This window comes from Pangasianodon hypophthalmus, chromosome 7 (genome assembly GCF_027358585.1).
Source record: "Pangasianodon hypophthalmus isolate fPanHyp1 chromosome 7, fPanHyp1.pri, whole genome shotgun sequence".
Lineage (NCBI taxonomy): Eukaryota > Metazoa > Chordata > Actinopteri > Siluriformes > Pangasiidae > Pangasianodon > Pangasianodon hypophthalmus.
The window spans coordinates 10,025,039-10,047,462 of NC_069716.1; the positions used below are offsets into that span (position 1 = coordinate 10,025,039).

The 22,424-nt window shown below is 39.6% G+C and overlaps 2 protein-coding genes across 3 annotated transcripts; one reads left to right on the forward strand and one right to left on the reverse strand.

Moving 5' to 3' along the window:
• Positions 1-98: 98 nt before the first annotated feature.
• Positions 99-11,676, reverse strand: prps1b (phosphoribosyl pyrophosphate synthetase 1B). 2 transcript variants are annotated; one of them, XM_026940551.3, is made up of 7 exons: positions 11,173-11,676; positions 8,417-8,600; positions 4,328-4,426; positions 4,117-4,241; positions 3,425-3,598; positions 2,136-2,295; positions 99-265 (listed from the first exon to the last, which is right to left on the reverse strand). In XM_026940551.3, the coding sequence occupies exons 1-7, from the start codon at positions 11,292-11,294 to the stop codon at positions 173-175; spliced, it is 957 nt and encodes a 318-aa protein (XP_026796352.1). In that variant the 5' UTR covers positions 11,295-11,676; the 3' UTR covers positions 99-172. The 2 variants fall into 2 exon arrangements, with proteins under 2 accessions (XP_026796352.1, XP_053091469.1); XM_053235494.1 differs by lacking the exon at positions 11,173-11,676 and adding an exon at positions 7,464-7,683.
• A 5,595-nt stretch (positions 11,677-17,271) lies between these two features.
• Positions 17,272-20,602, forward strand: kctd12b (potassium channel tetramerisation domain containing 12b). Its single transcript, XM_026940788.3, has 3 exons — positions 17,272-17,376; positions 17,463-17,557; positions 17,672-20,602. The coding sequence occupies exon 3, from the start codon at positions 17,922-17,924 to the stop codon at positions 18,762-18,764; it is 843 nt and encodes a 280-aa protein (XP_026796589.1). The 5' UTR covers positions 17,272-17,376; positions 17,463-17,557; positions 17,672-17,921; the 3' UTR covers positions 18,765-20,602.
• The last annotated feature ends 1,822 nt before the right edge of the window (positions 20,603-22,424 follow it).

A 22,424-nucleotide genomic window follows, 5' to 3' on the forward strand; every position in this document is an offset into this window, starting at 1 on the left:
ACTAGAGATGAACAGCTCCAACAGGTGAATTGGGTGCCATGATTTCACAGAAGGTTAAATTCCTTTGGGGTCTCAGTCAGATACAGGTTATTGAGGACTTGGGGTCAGGCTCCCTTGTTTTTTTTTTTTTTTGGTAATAAAGCACAATAAAGGGATGCGCATGGAGGAGGGGTTACAAGGGGACATGGCTGAAGAGATACGAGACTGACTCGCCGTTGTGGGTCCTCCGAATAGCCTCTGCAAGGATCATTGAAATGTCGATGACCTGGAAAGCGGAAAACATCACTATCATCTGAGATCAGAAGCAAGCAAGCATTTTATTAATTAGAGGCTAGTAATTGTCAGGTTTCTTTAGTCTTTAAAGTTAAAACAGGCTGAGATAATCCAGCCCTCGGATATATCCAGTTGGTGTTCAAAACGATAGCCATAATTCACCATAATTCACCATAATGAACCATAATTCACTGAACCATGTTGTTCAGTTGTAGGATATTCCCTCAGGTCAATGATGAATAAGACATTTACACCTTCCCTTACATATTGTTCCACAGCCACAGGAATTGCAGCAATATTACTACAAGCTACCAAGCCTAATCTGATAATCATAGACATTTTAAACCAAAGGCCAATGCAAACTGCATGTTTTATCCTAAATGGGTGAATATTGAAATGTGTAATGCGTTCATTTGCCAAACAAGAAACCAATTAGCTAGCTAACTCACATAGCTATGCACGTGGAGTGTCTGTTTGTTCCCTTTCCTTTGAGCAGTAAACCATGCGGAGTACGTTTTAGACAGCAACTGACTTGCTCCAACTGTACAATACACAATACGGATGCCATCCGCATTATAGGAGCAAATATTTCACACCTGGGGGCATGGAGGCTTAGTGGTTAACACATTTGCCTCACACCTCCAGGGTTGGGGGTTCGATTCCCACCCACGTCCTGTGTGCGTGGAGTTTGCATGTTCTCCCCGTGCTTTGGGGGTTTCCTCTGGGTACTCCGGTTTCCTTCCCCAGGCCAAAGACATGTGTTGTAGCCTGACTGGCTTTTTCAAATTGTCGATAGTGTGTGAGTGCGTGTTCGATTGCGCCCTGCGATGGGTTGGCACCCTGTCCAGGGTGTCCCCCGCCTTGTGCCCGAGTCCCCTGGGATAGGCTCCAGGCTCCCCATGACCCTGTGTAGGATAAGCGGTACAGAAAATGGATGGATGGATAGTTCACGCCTATCATTGGCTTCCCGTGAAATTCAGGGTTGATTTTACAATTCCGCTTTATGACTACGAGGCACTTTCTGGTCTCGTGCCGCAATATATCTGCGATCATCTTCTTCCTTACTCCTCCACTAGAGTGCTCAGGTCTTCTGATCAACTTCTTTTGAGAGTTCCTAGTTGTCGTTATAAAACCAAAGGTGATCATGCCTTTACCGTGGTAGGTCCTAAACTCTGGAACAGTCTCCCTTTCCATGTGAGGTCAGCTTCTTCAACAGTCACTTTTACATCTTCTTTGAAAAATTTTTATTCTATAGCTTTTGAATAGGTCCTTTAATAGGGTGAAATAGGTATATACTTGATACTGCATTTAAAGGTATCTATTTATTAATCATAAATAACCATAAATAAAGGTTGACTTGAATATTTTCTAAGAAAGGATCACTTTCAGTGCTTCTCCGATGTAAACACACACCATATCAACAATGTAATGATGCACATCAGGGTAAGTCACTTCAGGCATATGTTTTAGGTTTTCTCACATTGTTTAAAGGATCTGTTAATTACAAACAATAATCACATATCTTGTTTGTTCAGTTCTCGGGAGTTTAATAAATTGCAGGCTAATTGTTTTGTTTTGACACCTTTACATTTAAAAAAAGGCGCAACCAGAAACGTTTTAGGAACGGACATGCACAGAAACGTCGTTACTGTTTTTCTCATTGAAGCGATCTATACAGTATAGTCACTGGCTCTAACCCAGTAGTGACAAGCGTACAACAGCTCCCACCCCTTTAACGCTGCTTTTCTGTTTTTATTTGCTGTTATTTTATGGTTTGTTCATTTGTTTTGCGTAATCATACACCTGTACTAATTCTGAGCATTTCTCCTACAGCCTCATTTAATATATGTCTGGCATCCAACCTGTATTTTGGGACAATGCTTCATCTTCTCTTCCTGTGGAATGGTGTTGGTCACAACTACAGCTTCGAAGCAGGCGTTGTTGATGCGCGATATGGCGGGCCCTGAGAAAATGCCATGGGTAAGGATAGCATACACCTTGGTAGCCCCGGCTGAAATTAACCTAGAAGCATGAGAGTGAGAGAAAGAAAACTTGCTCAGTTTCAATTAACAGCACACTATTTGCACTACATGTAGGCTGGTGTACACATGTACACTGATCCACAATATTTTTTCCCCATGTGTATGGACTCAGGGTTACCAGATTGTTACCCAACAAACATGTTAAGGGAATGGAAAGTTTTTACTCTCATGCAAGTAAGAGTTGGCAAAGAAAAAAACACAGTGATTAACACAGGGGTGTATTAGGTGTGATTCAGTGCTTTTGCAGCATTACACACTTACCACATTCATTCATTCATTCATTGAAACAGTGTAAATAAATGCTTTATCCTGGTCATGATCACAGTCTTATTACTAATTTGTTTATATTTTGGGAACTAGCACTAGCCAAGATTGACAAGATTAGTCAATCTTTCTGGGAGACAAGGTCCCGAAAATGTGGTCCTGAGCACGTTATCAAAAAACACACCACAGTAACTACACTGACAATAACAATGTTCTAACTTTTAGCCTATATATTTTTTCTGTGCATAAGATTTTCAAGTATTCAATTTTCGTAACCGAGTTTCTACCAATGTAGAAATGTAGTTATTGTATTTTGTCTTTGTGCAAAGCAGTTCTATAACAAACAAAATATATACGAAATATATACGAAATATATAAATATATATAACGAAATATAACAAGTTACAAACTATCAGGTCAAAACTGAACAAGGTGCTGGAGATGTTCCAGTGTATTACGATTACAAGGTAAATTTAACATTTTTGATTTAATCTTAGAAAATGTTATCAATATAAATTTTGCCTGGCAAATCTCTTGCTTTTTAAACTTAGAGTGGCCAAATATTTTGGTGCATCCCTAGTAGGACAATAAAAGTGACTTATTTTGACTTGGGGAATGTCAAACTCTACAGAGACCTCTACAAGTGAAATTAGTTTTTTTCCTCCTCTTCCAACAACAAATTCAGCTCATGAATGCTTTTGTAATTAACTGATCATTTTAATAAGAGGTGTTATGAAAGATATGATGCAGAACTGTGGTCGTCCCAGTCTGCCATTACTTTTATTGATTCCTTATTACAATCTTCTTAAGGTAAAGTGCAGTAGACAGAAAAAAGTGTGAGTTACTTGTCAGCGGCATGGCAGATGGTACCACATGTGTCAGCCATGTCGTCAACCAAGATAGCCACCCGGTCTTTCACGTCTCCCACCAACACCATGCGATCCACCTCATTAGCCTTCTTCCTCTCTTTGTGAATGAGGGCAAAGTCAACATTCAGCCTGTCTGCTATAGACGTGACCCTGCCAGTGGAAAAACACTTTAAAATGTAAGTATTACGTCAACGCATGAAAAAAAAAACAATGTTGACATAGCAAAAAGAGCACATAGCTGAATTAACAGAAAAACAAAACAAAACGCTGAATCTATTTGTGTGCAAATGAGCATGTGTTATTTAAGGGTTGCAGAGTCTTTGTTTCTGTCAAGGTTTTGATTCCTGTCTTCTATTTCTTCTACAAAATTTCCAGAGTGAAATGTTCATCTTTATTACAAAATCCCTCATAAATAAATATTAAAAATAAAAAATCCTGTCCAGTGAGGTTGACTGACACATGGCATGGCTGAGCTTTGAAATAAACGTGACAAGGAAAACATGAACTTTATCTTAATAATAACGCTCCAACATTTTCAACAACACATTTATTGGTTATTCAGGGAAGAGTTGGACCTCACTGCACGTCCCGAAATTTAAATAAATGAAATGAATGCGAAGGTGATCTTGAATTCGGTGTAATGGCGAGACAGAAAAGGCTATGCAGACCTTTTAGCTCCTCCAGCATCTGGAGAGACAATGGTGCAGTTCTTCCATTCGGGGATATTTTCCTTAATCCACTTCAGCACAGCAGGCTCAGCGTACAGGTTGTCCACAGGTATGTCGAAAAAACCCTGCAACACACACCAGATTTAGAGAGCAGCCAGACGGCTTAAAAGAGATTAAATTCACGCAGCAATCAGATTCAGGTCCAGCTCACCTGTATCTGAGAGGCATGCAGATCCATGGTAATGATATGATCTGCTCCTGCGACCGACAGCATGTTGGCCACCAGCTTGGCGGAGATTGGCGCTCGGCTCTAATAATGATAATACTTTCAATTAATAAAATGCCTTTCTCTGTATAAAAATACAGAACAACACAAAAAAAACACAAATATGACCTTTTAGACATTTCACAGTACAGTAAAATGAAACATTCTAAGCATTTTTGGAAAAAAGATGGGGGATCACTACTAAGTTTTCAAGTCTGTCTGTATGTTAAGGTTAATAAAAACAATAAAAGAAAATGGAACGGAAGATGTAAGAACCACCAAATATTCATTCTGATGGGTAATGTGACCCTGAATGGAGGAGAGAGGGGGAAGAAGGAGGAAAAAAAAATAAACACACCATAAGCAAGGAATAAAAGATAATGGGGTGTGCTGTTATGATGAACGTGAAGTGGTGTTGGTTACCACCCGAAAGTTGATTATTTTCCAATAAGTACACATCCTGAAGTGTTTATTCCTCTTATACCACTGTGATTTTCCAAGCAATACAATTTGCGAGTTATTAATGAATGACAATGTCCTGAAAAATCTCTGAAAAATGAAATCTGAAAAGTACTGACACCCGTGACTCCTTCCATAGATGTTTCTCCTTACAGAAAACTTCACTATGCCAACAATTATTCCATTTTCTTTGTTAAATAACAGCTTACTAAAATATATTTACTATTAAGCCTAGATTATGTGATGCATCCAACATACAAGTCTCTATAAATTAGTTATTACTATGCAAAAGGCAACATATTAGAATGAACATGTGACTATAAACCTGTGAACTGAATTACACCGAATTACTGTCAGACCTGCTTTACGGAAATTTGATCAACATTGTCTGACCAATCGGAGTCCAGAATTCAACAGCGCTGTGGAATAACCAGTGAGAATGCAAACTTACGACAATACTCTGAATCTTTACTTTATATCAACATACTGCTAATAATAGTGGCAATATGATATACATATATACATGTACATACAGAAAGCTTTTTAATGTCCTAATATTATGCAAAGATTAAAGATTAAATTAACTTAGATTAATGAAATTAAACTAGAATGGCTCCAAATATACACCTTTTTATTTATTTATTTTTTTGAAGTAGCTTGGATGTGAGGATAGTTCATGTCTAATAAACTGTCCATACGACAGCAGTGATACCGGTGATCTCGGTACCTCATAATGTGAATTTAAGTGGAAATAAGTGTAAACAAGTTGTAACTTGGATTACAATAAGGTGAAGATGGCGGTAGATGTGTGCTATACACATGCTTACCTCTCTATACAGTGCACTGACTCTCTACAGACCGAATTACTGACGAGGTTTTGCATCCAACAGCTCTTTAAATTTTGCACTGTGGAGTTCCTCGACTGGTCAGATGGGGTCGATTAACTTTCTACAACAGCAGCTCTGACAATAGATCCAACTGCAAAGTTAATATTAACGCTCTGTTACGTTAACATTTTGATAGTAACACGTAATTCACAGGGACTTGTACAGCTCCATGTAATCTAAGCGTAATAATAAATGGATTGTTATTTAATGAAGAAAAATATCATTGATATAGTGAAGCTTTCTGTAAGAAGACATCCATCCATTTCCCGTATCGCTTATCCTACACAGGGTTGCGGGGAACTACAGACAATTTGGAAATGCCAATCAGCCTACAACACATGTCTTTGGACTGGGGAGGAAACCAGAGTACCCGGAGGAAACCCCCGAAGCATGGGGAGAACATACATACTCCATGTGCACAGGGTGGAGGCACGATTCGAACCTCCAACCCCGGAGATGCAAGGCAAACTTGCTAATCACCAAGCCACCCTGCCCCTGTAAGAAGACTTTTATTTAATATTCTTTGGAAGGAGTCTCCAGTATCACTGCGTTGTAGCAGTCAGAGGTAAAGATGTTCCTTTAAGTTTTCAGACACAGGAAAGTCTTGTTAGTTTCTTGTAACAAGCCGCAGTTCCTGGTTTCATTAGCTTCAAGAGAAAGCAAGGGGAACTACTGTTTATAGCTGCATAACAGGAATTAACACGTTCCGCATACATTCTACAGCTTTAAATGTAGCTATAAGCAGATAAAAAGCGCTTTTCATTCTTTAATTATTATTTTTTTGTTTAAAAAAATGGTAATCATTGGCAAGTCGGTGTGGTTCAAGAGGAATAGAACACGTCAGGATGTGCTGTTATTGGAAAATAATCAACTCGGATGGTACGAGTAACTCCTCTCTGCTTTCGTCATGGATTATTTTCCCATAACAGCTGTATGTATGTATGTATGTATGTATGTACGAGATGGTCATAATCAACCTGTCCACTACTTCTGAACAAAAAAAAAAGCTGAACATTTACCTGTACTGAAAAAGAACAGACTTGTTTTTTAGGTTAAGAGCAGTTCTTTAATCTGAGTTTATGCAACAAACCTACTTTTGTTGAACACAGTCATGATTTCATCAGCCAAAAAATATTATAAATGATGCTCGAAATCTTTCTAATATTACTTATACCTTTAGGATATAAGACTATGTTTATAGAGAAAAGAAATCGGGGTTAGTTGTGTGGGTCTGATTTCGCTCAGATGCCACAAAATTCAATAATTAATCAGAAATAATTTTTTTTTTTAAATGTACTACTGTACAGCTTCACCAAGACTTTCCCTCAAATCTGTTCCCTCATCTGAAGCCCTTTATTACTGTGTGTAATGGTTGTAGTTTTCAATTTGCATTATATCTTTGCATTATTAATATTGAACATCTTAAATGTTTATTTACAGAACTCAGCATCTACCCTTAGACTGAGACTGCCTTTATGCTCCGAAAGTGGCAAGGCCAAGTCTTTTCTTTTTGCTATACACTGAAGACATTTGGGTTTGAGATCAAAAGATGAATATGAGACAACAGATCAGAATTTCAGCTTTCATTTCCTGATATTTACATCTAGATGTGTTAAACAGCTTAGAACATAGCACATTTGCACCATATCAGACCACCCAATTTTTAGGTGAGCAAAAGTATAGGAACAGATAGTCTTAAAGTAAATAACATTTAATATTTGTTGCATATCACTTGCGTGCGATAACTGTATCAAGCCGGCGACCCAATGACATCACCAAACTGTTGCATTCTTCTTTTGTGATGCTTTTCCAGGCTTGTACTGCAGCTTCTTTCAGTTGTTGTTTGTTTTTTTTTGGGGGGGTTTCTTCCTTCAGTCTCTTCTTCAGGAGGTGAAATGCATGCTCATTTGAAACCTCAATAAAACCTTCCACTTTTTTTCCCCCTGATTAAGTCCTCTGAAATGCAAAAAAACAATCAATCTAACAGAGCACACCAGGGCAACAAGAAACACCTCTCAGTCACATGTTCCAGTATTTTTGATCACTTGATCTGTGGGTTCAAACAAAATGTGTGGGTTCAAACATGTTCTAAGTTGTTGAACACATCTAGATGTGAATATCAGGAAATGAAAGCTGAAATTCTGATCTATTGTCCTATATTCATTGCTTGATCTCAAACCCAAACGTCTTTAGCGTTTAGCAAAAAGAAAAAGAATGGGCCTTGCCGTTCCAGTACTTTCGGAAGGGACTGTACGTGTGGGTTTTCAGTTCCATTATTTGCAAGTAATAGGATCTCTCTTCCTTTTCAATGCAGGGAAACCTGTCAAAATTCTTGTCCATGGTAATTACACATACATTATATAAGGATGTGAAAGAAATTAGTTGCAAAATTATGGAGTATTCCTTAAAAATACCAATTTTGGCTTTTTTTTTGGAGTTTCAAAGGCTACAAGCAATTTAACAAGTTTACGACCCCCTAATAAGTACTACGCAAACGTTAACATTTGAGGTAAGTGGAAAACTTGTGAAAGTTTAATTTTTTTAATTTAAAAACATTACTGTTTAATATTGGCTTTTCACCGATGTAGGACATGCTCCTCACACCCAAAGTAAACACGCTGCGCAAACAGCAGGATGTGTGAGTTATATTTGCATTGGACATTTCTACGCGAGACATGAGCAGCCTCACCTTATCCTTTTTGTCTTGACGGGCGTAAGGAAAACAGGGGATGACCGCGGTGACACGGGAGGCGGATGCTATCTTGCAGGCGTTGATCATAATCAGCAACTCCATCAAGTTGTCGTTGATCTCTCCACAGCCGCTCTGTACGATGTACACGTCCTCGCCACGTACGCTCTCTCCAATCTCCACGCTGCGCAAACATGATGTCAAAAGTTAAGCCTACTGTTTGGTAAAACGATCATAATCTGCTGTCTCAGTGTAATCTGAGAAGATTGGCAAGATGCAAATCATACAGGCAAACAAACTCCACACACACACACACACAATCACAGTGACTGTACCTGAAGTGCCTATATTATAAACCTAGTAGCACATATTGTTTAAGGAGTCTGGTTAACACTGATCATTTAATACACTTATATTGGTCTACATGATCCTTCAAGACTTAATGAAATAAAAGAAAGCATATGTCTAGTAAACTGTTGTAAACCTAAAAGTGCTAGTAGAACGTAAACAGGCTCTGAATTCCTGCTACTGTAGACAAATTATTCCTAAGAAAACTTTATTGTTCAGTTGGATTTTTCAGCAAGGGGATATTTGAAGTAATGTACACTATATGGCCAATATACACACACCGTCCACCTTAACACCTGCTCATTTATGCAGTTATCCAATCACGTGGCAGCAGCAGCACAACAAGGCATAAAATCATGCAGATACAGGTCAAGAGTTTCAGTTAATGTTCACATCAAACATCAGAATGAAGAAAAACTGTGATCTCTGCGACTTTGATCGTGGCATGGATGTCGGTGCCAGATGGGCTGGTTTGAGTATTTCAGAAACTGCTGACCTCCTGAGATTTTCACACAGTCTCTAGAGTTTACACAGAATGGTGCAAAAACCAAAAAACATTGAGTGTGCGACATTATAACAAAGCAGGACTAAATCTGGAATTGGATGTTCAACAAGCATATGTGGGTGTGATAGTCAGGAGTGTATACACACACACACACACACACACACACACACCTTGTTGATGAGAGAGATCAACGGAAAATGACCAGATTGGTTCAAGCTGCCAGGAAGGATATAGTAACTGGTATAATCACTCTTTACAACCGTGGTGAACAGAAAAGCATTTCAGCATGCACAAAACATTGAACCTTGAGGTGGATGAGCTACAACAGCAGAAGACCAGATCGGGTTCTACTCCTGTCAGCCAAGAACAAGAATCTGATGCTATCATGGGCACAGATTCATCAAAACTGGACAGTTGAAGATTAGAAGAAAAAAAAACAACACCACCTAGTCTTTTTCCAGTCTTCAACTGTCTAGTTTGGGTGATTGTTGAGATTCTTGGAGTAGAACCTGATGTGGTCTTCTGCTGTTGTTCATAGCTATGCTTTACATTACTTAAAAGGGCTTTGTGTTGTATGCACGAGAAATTTCTCTCATTTTATTTTCGCATTATTTTTTTAAATAACAATGGTCTGAAATGGATTTACAGCCCAGTGAAATTCTTTAGGAAGCTGGGGTCAGAGCGCAGGGTCAGCCATGAGACAGCCCACCCTGGAGCACTGAGGATTAATGGCCATGCTCAAAGGCCCCACAGTGCAGCTTGGCTTTGCTGGTGCTTGAACCCCTGACCTTCTGATCAGTAACCCAGTGACCTTAACCAAACTGGCTGCTTTGAATCTCTGAAGTTTCCCAAAACCTGCAGCAGAAGCTTACAGACATGTCCACATGGTTGGTGAGTGTGAGGATCAGATCAGAGTCAGCCATCAGTCCACACACACACACACACACACACACACACCTCTGATCACTGTATCACACTGAACACATAGGTGTGTGCAGCCCTAAGTCTCCAGCATTGCTCACTGATACCTGTTTCTGTGTCTTTTGGTGGATAATTTGTCAACAGCATTGTGTCTATTAGCTTTAATAGTGGAACTACGTCACCGGCTGCGCGTGACATTCATGATACTTTCAGCGCCAAGTGAACACAACACGCAGCACCCACAACAGTTTCTTCACCAAACACCACCTCTCAACACCACTTCACCAAACACCACCTCTCAACACCACTAAACACCACTTCACCAAACACCACCTCTCAGTCTGTTCCACATACACGTCAAATCCAGCGGAACTAATACAGCGGTTCAGCAGCTCGTATTAAAATACCCGTTTATTCGAGGTTAGGGGAATTATTTTCACTTGAATTCACAGCAGAACTTGTTTAAGAACTCCCACCATGAAGCCATGCTAAACCTGCTAAAGCTACACAATAAAACCGAGCACAGCGAGTCTGTTTTTTTTTTTTTTTTTTTTTTTTTTTAATTAAATGCTACATGTACAGAACAAACATTATACACATAACTAGACATCCAGATAAGAAGAAACAACAGAATAAATTTAAATACAAAGGATAACATTGATTTTTTTTTACTTTTTTATTTTTAACTCTTTAGCAACTAAAATACCGAGTATTTATTTATTCATTTGTCTATCCATCCATCCATCCATCCATCCTAAAGCATGCGCTCACTAAACAGTGTGCTAGTTTCCCCATGTTAAGTGAACGCATCCTGCTGTTGCGCTGAGCATTCTGGGAGTTGTAGTTTCCGCAGCTACACGTGGAAGGACAGACTTGACGATCAGAACTACAACTTCCGAGAGCACTCGGTAAACGATGCTCGTAGCCAAATGAACGTAAAAGTAACATGCGACAATTCTAGAGAAGCGTGGGTTTCACCTACCATGTTTCTTGGTTGCTGAACTTTTTCGTGACGACCTTCCCCAGCTCGAGTCCGAGGCGGTCGGCGATTCTCTGAGACAAATCCTGGTGGGAGCTCCCGCTGAAAATCTTAATATTCGGCATCTTTTCGTGTTCCGGGGCCTGGCGTTGCGCACAACCAACAGCGTCAGGACAGAAAGTCTTCCGGTTGAGCAGATGGAGGCTGGTGTGTCGGTCAGATTTTAGCTAGCTGATGCTGAATCCCCTTGTTAGGTGCACGTCTTCCCTACCTTTCCGCCATAGTTGATCTCTCGGGTCTCCGATGGCGCGCGCGATCACACACGCTGTTCCTGCGCGGTGACGTCACGTCCCCTCCCTCTGGGTTCAACGTTCCGTTTGGCGCGAGCGCTCCTCTATTCACTAAATCCCCTGCGATAACACAGGGACAGATGTGCAGCAAACAGCTGTGTTACTTAACTCCAGCTGCGGTATCAGATACCGGCATCAGGACTTGTGACTCTCGAAACATTTTATTTCGGAACTAAAATAGTCGCATGGGGTTGGTTACGAATCATGCGATAACCTCTATCACTTGTCCATCAACAGATAACCCCGCCCACAACGCTATAAGACCCGCCCACATTAAAGTTTCCGCTTCTTAAAGCTGTCTTTTACACCCCGTCACTGTTTCTCGAATTCTCGAATCTGATTGGTCAGAAATTGTTGATTATTTTTCTATAATCAGCAGCTCTGACAATAATTCGGCTGTATATATATATATACACACACATACACACACACATACACACACACATATCTATCTATCTATCTATCTATCTATCTATCTATCTATCGTTAACTTCAAGAAAGAAGTATAACAGAGATGATGAGGGAACAACAGTTTATAGTGTCTGTAACGTAAATGATAACAGGGACTAATCTGTCTTGTGGATGTTCCATGACATTAAATGTAGCTATAAAAGGTTAAAAAAGCATGAAGAGTTGCTCATTAATAAATAAAAAAAGTAATCATTGGCAAATCATGGTGGTGTAAGAGGAATAAAACACTTCAGGTTGTGCTGTTATTGGAAAATAATCCACTTCTGGGTGATATTGTGTCAGACTGCATCGCACCACCCTTTCATAGATTATTTTCCTATAACAGCATGGCCTGTTGTGTTGTATTTCATATACACTGCACTTATGGGATACTAACATACTGATAATTTCATAATTATAATACAATATAAATATTATTGCTGCATTTCATCTACAAGGGAATGTATGAATCAGAGTGACAAGCAGCTTATCTATATTACATATGGGTTATGTGTTTTATATTATATAAAACCTAGACTGCAGTGCAGTGGATATGCATCCTAAGGTGCAGAGATTTACATGGCGCAGCATTAATTTGAGACATCAAAGGTGTTGCATTTACAAAACAGATAACACTAGACACTGCAGTAAATGAAGGTGAAGGTGAAGGTGAAGTGACTTGTGGCCAAGTATGGTGACCCATACTCGGAATTTGTGTTCTGCATTTAACCCATCCAAGTGCACACACACAGTAGTGAACACACACACACCGTGAACACACGCCCAGAGCAGTGGGCAGCCTTTTTTTGCTGCGGCGCCCGGGGAGCAGTTGGGGGTTCGGTGCCTTGCTCAAGGGTCTCACCTCAGTCGTGGTATTGAGGGTGGGAGAGAGCACTGGTCATTGACGCTCAAATCAAGTGAATCTGTCTGAAACTGCACTGCAAATGTATCAAATAAACCTACCATTTAGGCACACTTTGTAGGAATACAGTTACTGACTGTAGCCTATCTTGTGTTATTTGTCCACCTCCCTCTGATCAACTGATCAATGGAAAGGGACCACCACTGATCACAGATTCTCTGTACAGCATTGACACTGACATGGTACTGTGTGTGTGGTGCCAGTATGAATGTACGAGACACAGCAGCACCTCAGTGTCACTGCTAGGTTGAGAACAGTCGTCATCCAAAAATACTCAAAAAGCAGCAGTGCCATGGTCAGAACTGACACTGCTGAAGGTTAGAGAATGATTGAAAACACTGTGCATGGAAAAGTTGATCTTTAATCTCTAATTGTATACCTACTAGATGATTAACAAGGTAGGTGTGTCTAATAAAGTGACCAGCAAGCGTACATAGTGATTAATTATATTAGTTCACGGCTGGCACAGGTGGTGCAGTGGGTAGCACTGCCACATCATAGCTCCAGGGTCCTCAAATCAATCCTGAGTTTGGATTACAGTCTTTGTGGAGTTTTGCATATTCTCCTCATATACGCCTCAAGGTTTTCCGGTTTCCTTGCACCTCGCAAAAACATGCATGAAGGTGAATTGGTTTAAATTCCACTTAGGTGTGAATGAGTCTGGGAACGTGTCTGTGCACGGTGTCCTGTGATGGACCGGTGTGCCACCCAGGGTGTGTTCTGGATAAATAGGCTTCGGATATGTATAAATATGTGATGTAAAAAAAAATGAGTTAAACCATGTCAGAACCTTTTTCTTTTTTATTGTGAAATCAAGTGAAACACAAACAGAAATGTATTAGGGGAAAAAAGAAAAACAAAAAACTTCTAATACCCAGCTTGCATAAGTGTGCACAGCCTTTTATAATGGGAAGGTGGCAGTGTTCAGAATCAACCAATCACATTCAAAGTCATGTTAAATACTAAAACTGTCCAGGGAGGCTGCACAGATGCAGAAGAATTGCAGCAATTTCTGGCAAGTACTGGTTGCTCCCTACATGTGACAGTAATCTTGAATATATGTATGTATGTATGTATGTATGTGTGTATGTATGTATATACACACATACATACACACACACATATCAGCAGGTTGTTTCATTCAGGTTGTTGTTGTTGTTGGTGGTGGTGCAATGCTGTGAGGAAAGTTTTTTGGAGGCCACTGGGCCCTTAATACCAATCAAGCATTGGTTGAATGCCACAGCCTGAGTATTGCTGCTGACCACGTGCATCCCTTTATGGCCACAATAAAGCCATTACCCATCTTATAATAGCTACTTCCAGCATGGAAATGTGCTATGACACAAAGCACAAGTCGCCTGAATCTGTCTCTATGACAATGAGTTAAGTGTCAATGGTCTCCACCAGTCACCTTTGAGTTGTGGTAGAACAGAAGGTTTGCAACGTGTGCAGCTAATAAATCTACAGCCATTATGTGATACAGTCAGAATGTTTCCAACACCTTGTGGAATACCACGAAGAACTGAAGCTGTTCTGAAACCAACTGAGGTCCTACCCAGTATTAGTATGATGTTCCTAATAAAGTGGCCTGTGAATGTACTTCAACTGAGTAAAGGTTACAGTTACGTCAAGTTGTATTAATTGAGTTAAGAGCTGGAAAAAGTGCATGTTGTGCCAATGTCAGCTGATCCCATTTGAATTTCTTTAATCATGTAACAGGTCTACGTTAGCAAAAAAGTGAGTAAATAGTCTACAGAGAAATGACTGAAGAATTCACACCTGCAGTGGTTATCTAATCTGCTACCTAAAATAGTATTGTTTTAGCATTTTTGAGATAGTTTGTTCAAATTCTGCATGTTTTTGGGCCATAGAGACTCAAGTTAATACTTCAGGCTGCTTATAAATTAAATGGCTTTCAATGGATGTCATAAATAATTAAGTTTATTAAATAAGCCCATATCCAGTGTTTATCATGACATTTATCATGTCATTTCACCTGCCATGTCGATACACCAGCTATTGACCTAAATATTTCATCTCACTTGGACTATATTTGAAATAACAAGATATATTTTGAGACAATGGATTTGTATTTAAATAACGTTCAATGCTCAAAATGTTTACCAGCTAACATAAACAGAAAACCAGGGTCCCAGAGTGTATTCGTGCTGGATATGAAATGCAAGGCAAGATGACAGATGTTCAATTACAGCTTCTTTCATGTGATTCTTTAGTGAGATTTCCATAAAGCCATTAAAATGGATGAGCAGCCGAAAGTGCCTATACTATAAATCAAAATGTAATATAAAGGCTGAAAATAAAGAAAATGAAAGTGCCATCTGTGCCATCTACAATGTGTAAGCACTAAGAAGACATTTCCATTTCACTCCCACTTCCAACTTCTGTTTTATAGGATTAAACAAATTTAAGGAGTGGCCTAAACTACAGAATTAAATACAGAGACTGTGTAGTTTGAGAGACTAGAAGGTGGAGAGAGAGAAGGTGGTCAATCTTCACATTCACACTCATTTCCTAAGAAAACTGTGTAGCTTCTGAGTTCAGATATATAGTATACACTGTATATAGTTGAGAAGTTTGGCTTCCGCTAAGCCATTCATCAGGAAATCATTTTCAGTTAGATTGTGTGAATGTGATTACAATGTGATTAGGTTACAGAAACAATGTACATTATGCCCTGAATAATTAAGAGTGTTATCTGAATTAGCGTCAGCAGATTTCAAGGCCCTCTATTCATTTTCTGTATCTCTAAGATGTCCTCATCAGTTAAGCCCAAGGACAGTGATAACAATATCTCAACTTTTCTGATACAAAAAAGGAAAATATGGCATGTAGAGAATAAAAAAACATGACAGGCCATGCTGTTATGGGAAAATAATCAACGATGGAATGGTGTGATTTGGCCCAAAGCAGAGCATAATTACTGTTACCACCCCAAAATTGACTATTTTCCCAATTACAGCACATCCCAAAGTGTTTTATTTCACTTACACCACAGCAATTTGCCAATGATTACATTATTTTTATTTCTTAATTAGTGACACGTCATACTTTTAACCTCTTCTTGTTATCACTCATGTTATAGCTGTTAATAGCAGTTAATAATAGAAGCAAATATTACAAAAAAAATGCAGCTTATCATGTTTGTGGAAAAATGAGGTCCTCAGTCCTGAAGTTTGTCCTTAAAAGAACAGCTTTACCACCTTTACAAAGTGCTGACACTGGAGACTCCTTCCAAAAATACAAAATAAATGTCTCTTTACAGAAAACTTTACCAAATCAATGGTTGGACATTTTAATTTATGTTTTTTAAATGTTTTTTTATGATTTATATTGTTGCTGATTATTATTTCCACACTGAAGTTTTAGCCTTTGAATAAGAAAAAATTACATTAATATGGTTACTGGGAGTTATTTGTTGTATGTGTACGGTCAAGTCCATGCCAGGTTGATCAACACATTGTACCTCGTTCCAAAAAAAAAAACAAAAAAAACTGAAGACTACTAATGGCCACAGCCCTTCCTGTAGATTTGTCTCTAGTCCCCTGATTATTTTCAGCAGCATAGAGGATCAGGTAACATTACCACCTCACACATCCACTGTCCCTGATTCGATCCTGAGCTCGGGATACTGTCTGTGTTTGCCTTGGTTTCCGCCGGGATCTCTGGTTTCCTCCCACCTCCCAAAATCATGCCACTGGTTATGCTGAGTTGCCCTAGCTGTGAATGTGTGTGTGTGTGTGTGTGTGTGCGCGCTCTGCTTCTGAGACTGGTGTCCCATCCAGGGTGTACGTATATTCCCGTCTCACGCTCGGTGTTCCCGGGATTCACAGCTACCATGAATAAGATAAGCCAGCTCCTGAAGAAGAATGAATGAATTACCAAAAACATCTCACACTTCCATGAGAAGAACTCATCTTCAACTTCCTCAGAGCTGCCTAGTAATAACCAGTCACGCACTACACTGTGTGTCCACTAGATGTCAGTGTTGCACATAGAAAGAGTTTTCTGCTCGGTATTAACGCAGATGAATTATTATCAATTATTTTCAAGAGAGAAAAAATCCAAGCTTGAGAAAACAATACAAAATACACATATAAAGCAAACCATTTGTTTTTAGAGGTCTATTTGAATAACTTATGTGATAATTAAAGAGTCTAACAATATCATTTTATCTGCTATCATTTTTTATTTTTTTAATGAAAAGAACAGATGGGTTTATAGTAATAATCTTAATTTTTTAATAAATTTAAAAATTACAATATCCAGTGAAGAAAACCTTAACACTTCTAACAAGTACACTATGTGCGTGACGTCGCTGCAATGTGGGCGGGGCTAATCACAGGAGTATTGTAGCATTGTAGCAGAGAGAGAGAGGGAGAGAGAGAGAGAGAGAGAGAGAGAAGCGAAGGGAACAGCGCTTCAGTCTCATACAGCATCAGTTATGGAAGGTGTTTATCCCGACGTGTATGTTTATACATTTGTTTCTTTACGTTTTCCGTTATTTTTCAGCACTATGTTTGTTTTTCACGCCATGTTCTCTACTGTTTAAGTGGCTGAGGCTGAGAAGACTGCTATGGACATAGTTTAAACGCTTATGAGAAGACCTGTAAAAGCAAGGAAACAGTAACAGACTTCTGAGAGAGCTGTATGTAAACATTTTTTTTCCTTAACTGAGTGAAACTGCATGACAGAAGGACAGAAGGACAGAAGGACACACGTCTGTCTATCCTAAACCTGTTTTTATCTCTTCTCTCAAAAGGACTACTGAATTCAAATCCTGTAAATCTGCTGCTGTGAAGTGGATCATCTTGCATTTTGTGTACAATCCTAATTTTACTCGTGTAGGTTTGAAAGAGAACCTGTCTTCTAATCGAATTAATTCCTTGGCTCCTTGGTGTGAAATTCTGCGCCTCTTTAGACTAACATTAGAGTGTTAGTGAGAGGCTTGGGGTTCATACTCGACTGCAAAGTTTTTCCTCCCGAAGGCTTGCCTGAACAATTTCATCAGCATGGCTTTGCCTGATAATTCCAGTGGTATTTCAGAGGAGCTGGCCTTTCCAGAGATTATTGAACTCAATGTAGGGGGCCAGGTATACATAACTCGTTACTCGACTCTGACTAGTGTTCCTGACTCACTCTTATGGGAGATGTTCAGCCAGAAAACCGCCAAGAGCCTGGCACGTGACACCAAGGGCCGCTTTTTTGTCGACCGTGATGGCTTCCTGTTTCGCTATATCCTGGACTACATGCGAGACCAACAACTTGTTCTGCCTGACCATTTCCCAGAGCGAGGAAGACTACAACGAGAGGCTGAGTACTTCAACCTTCCTGAGCTAGTCAAGCTTCTGGCTCCAAAGATCACCAAGCAGAACTCACTTGGCGATGATGGATGCCAGAGTGACCCGGAGGAGTCGTCGCCCAGTGCTGATGCCAGCCGAAACCTGGCGTCTTTGGGAACAGCGACCTGCAGCAGCCTAGCAGCCAGCGACGGCAAGCGCACTGGGTTCATCACCATTGGCTACCGAGGCTCCTACACACTGGGCCGTGATAGCCAAACCGATGCTAAGTTCCGGCGTGTGGCCCGGATCATGGTATGTGGGAAGACGTCATTGGCCAAAGAGGTTTTTGGGGAAACCCTGAATGAAAGCCGTGATCCTGACCGGCCGCCGGAGCGGTACACCTGCCGCTACTACCTGAAGTTCACTTTCCTTGAACAGGCTTTCGACAAGCTGGCTGATGCTGGTTTTCACATGGTGGCATGCAACTCAACAGGCACATGTGCTTTCACACATGACCAAACTGATGACAAGATCTGGACCAGCTACACGGAATACGTTTTCTACCGTGAGTGAGATCAGACCCGTGTTCCTGACCCTTCTCCTCCCAAACCTACTTGCCTCTTTCTGAGATCGTGCTCCCTTAGATGCAGACGCTTCTAGATCACCATCCCACCTCCAACCAGACTTGCCCTTGCTGCTTCTTGTCATGGTCTTACCACTTCCCCTCTCTTCAAACCAACTCCGTCCCCTCAGCTAGAAACAGCTCCTGATACTTGTGTAACCATTTCTGGCCTTCGTGAAGTACTGTGTCATGCTGTTGGGTTTCGATTTTGTGGTGTTCTGTTGCTTTTACACTGGCAAAAGGCCAGCTGAAAGGGCTGGGAAGGGGCCTCTCTGTATCTCCAAGTAGCCTTGGCACCAAACTATAACAATGGCATTCTTCTCATCAGTCCATCACATAAGTGGACATTCATGGATTTCTCGAATGTTGGTTATCTGTAATGACAAGTCTTTCAGTCATTCTAATGTTAAGCTAAATATTTTGGGACCAAGCCATTAGGAAACCAGCAAGTAGACAGGATAGGCGTATGAACCATAAAGCTAATCTCTTCGATTGAGAGACAAGCACATTATTCTGAATCTGCAGTGTGACTGCATGTAAATAAGCTACAGTTGTCACTATGGCGCAAGAAGAACGAATGATCTGCCATGTTTAGTTTCTGTCAATCCACAGCAAAGTGTGTTCATAAGAAAAGAAAATTGTGTTATGCTATTGTAATTCTAACTAGCACAAAGTGTCACACCAGAAGGGGAATTTGCCTTCTTGCCAAAGCACATCAAGGGCTGAACTCTGAGCAGGAGGCTATGGAACACACAGACAAAAAAGGATTAAGGTGTTGTCTGAAATCTGCTCACTAAAGCCTGATGAGATGTATTGATAGTGACATGAAGCATTTCGTGTTCTGTTCGTTTGTGCTGTAAGGAGAAATGTTAATCAAAACATTTCATCCCCCTTTTTTTTTTTTAATATTTCTGTGTCTGGTGTAGTCTAGCCAAACTCTTCATTATGCCTTTTAAGGAATTTTTTTTATTTCCCTACCATGTGTATGTAACCTTACACCATTTCAAATTCTTTCTTTGTAAGAAACAGATACTGCAGTTGTATTAGCATATTTTCTTTTTTTTAACGGTTAGCTGAGTTGATTATAACGCGCTTATTCTGCTGACAGAACATACAGATCTATATAAGCAAGTAAAGTCAGAAAAGTTTAGGTTAAGTGAACACTCATGTTAGCAACACAGCAAATTCTAAGGAGTATAAAAGGGTGTGAAAAAAAAATTGAGAGCAGATGGAAAATACATTTTCAGGTCCACCCTCAGGATAATTATGGATTTGCACAGCAGTTGTTACCTCAGATCTCTAGAAAGTATTAAGGCACAAATAATGATATGGTTATTTGAGTAAAACTTTTTCACTTAATGCTTTCATTAGGCAAATTCTTGCCACACATGTGCTATTGCCTGACAAGAAAACGTTTACACTGAGCCACTCATATCCTTAACTAGGATATTCTATTATCTTATTAATTTACTTGTGAAGACATTCTGTGTTGTTAGCAGCAAATTAGCAAAAAAAAAGTGCTAAAAAACAGCATGAATAATTCAGCAATTTCTGTAATGTGTGGTGAATTAAAGTACCAACCATTTGTGTATTACTCTGTGAAATCACAGTTCTCCGTATCTAATCACTGTAAAATTGTAAAAGGAAAATAAAGAATTTGGTTAATAACTTAAGGCCAAGATGTGAAACAAGACCAACAGGTGAAACACAGGCTCATATTATCAAAATTTGCCTTGATGATGATGTTGCTATGTATGTGGAGATGGAAGCATTAAACCGGATTATCGTGCTCCTGAACATATGTCTCCTCTTTGCAATGTGCTCAGCACTTCTCAAGCTTGCTCCTGCTTATCCCTCTTCTCTTGCCTTATCATTTCTTTCTGTACAGAATGAAGAAAAGGCCAGAATAGAAATGAGGGCAAACGGATAACCGGCTCCTTCAAAGCAGATTACCCAGCCCTGGTGAACAAATTAATTAATCTACAGTATATAGTCGATGAAATAGTTATTATTTCTTTTGAAATGGAATAGGGACAGCATGGTAGTGCAGTTGCCACCTCACTATACTGGCATCCCACCAGAGTGCGTTCCTGGAAAAGCTTCCGGATCCATCGCAACCCGGATCCATTGCAGTCACTAATGATTAACAAATTAATTTTCCTTTACTAAATATACAACATTATTTGTCTGATATCTGAGGCAACATTAATGTTTGAGAAAACTAATCACAGTTGGTTAGCAACCATATTATTTAGTCAATTCACAAATTATTCCAACATATCAAATTCATCCACATTTCATGCCAGTGTTCAGGCTTTTTTTTTTTTTCTTCAAGAATGTCTTTTTTTCATGGAAGATTTTGGATGGAACATTTTAATTATGCTCATTAACACTGTTTATTGTAGACAAAACATTCCAGATTTCTGGCAGTTAACACAATACCCTAATATTGGCAACTTTCTTTTGTCAAGTATAAAATGCATAATAATTAATTATTGTTTATTCATTTTAGTCATTTATGGAGTTTTGGGCCAACAGTCTGGCTATGCTAATTCTCTGGTCAATGCATATTTGGACAAAATTCTAAAAAACTATATCTTTTTTCCATAACAATTAGTATAATTTTCCATTTTTTTGCCTATATTTCAGGAAGTAAACACAGGCCTCCGCACCCAGTGTGATACATCACACTGTCTCTGACCTAATTAAGTCCATTAATCAAATTATCTGCAGTTATGGCAGTGTCCTTGGTAGGATTAGGCTTTAACAAGTAGTTAAAACCAATAGCAGTGTAATAAAAAAATATCATCTATGCATGTTAATAATGAATTCAGTCTGGCATATTGATTGGCTTTCTGCAAATAATCGGCTGATTCACATGTGTTTATTTGCCTTTAACCGCCATTTGGGAGGAAATGTTCCTTTAATCTGGCAGCATATGTAATGAGTAGAATGCACAGTTTGCCTCAGATGGCCTAAATTATTCCATTGAAGGCTCACAGTTTACATTATAATACCAAGCACTGTGCTTCTGGACGTTCTCAGAAATTTATTGCTTCCTGGATGCTACATGCCAAAAGGGGACTTTGTTTTAAACCAGGAAATTGTTCCTTTATTGCGGGGGCATAGGGCTAGCAGAGAGAAGGTCAAGTGTTGGCGTTGAGCAACAGTGTGTCTCCTGTTCACTTTTAATCTGCTGGATTCTAGCACAGTTGAAGGAAAAAGAATAAACTTTGTAGATAAAATTACCTTTAAAGCAAACGTTTCACTCTGTCAAACCTAACTGTATTTCCCCCTGATTTAAAAAAGTAAATAAATAAGTTCATTCATTCATCTTCAGTAACCTCTTTATCCTGGTCAGGGTCATGGTGGATCCTGGTAACACTTGGCTCAAGGAGGGAGTCAGTCCATTGCATGGCACCATGCACACATACATTCACACACTCATTCACACCTACTGGGCAATCCAGCATAACCAGTCCACTTACCTGCATGTTTTTGTATAGTAAGAGGAAACCTGAAAACTCCGGATGGGACCCACACAAACACAGGAAGAACATGCAAAACTCCACATAGTCAGTAATCGGAGCTCATAGGATTGAACCCAGAAC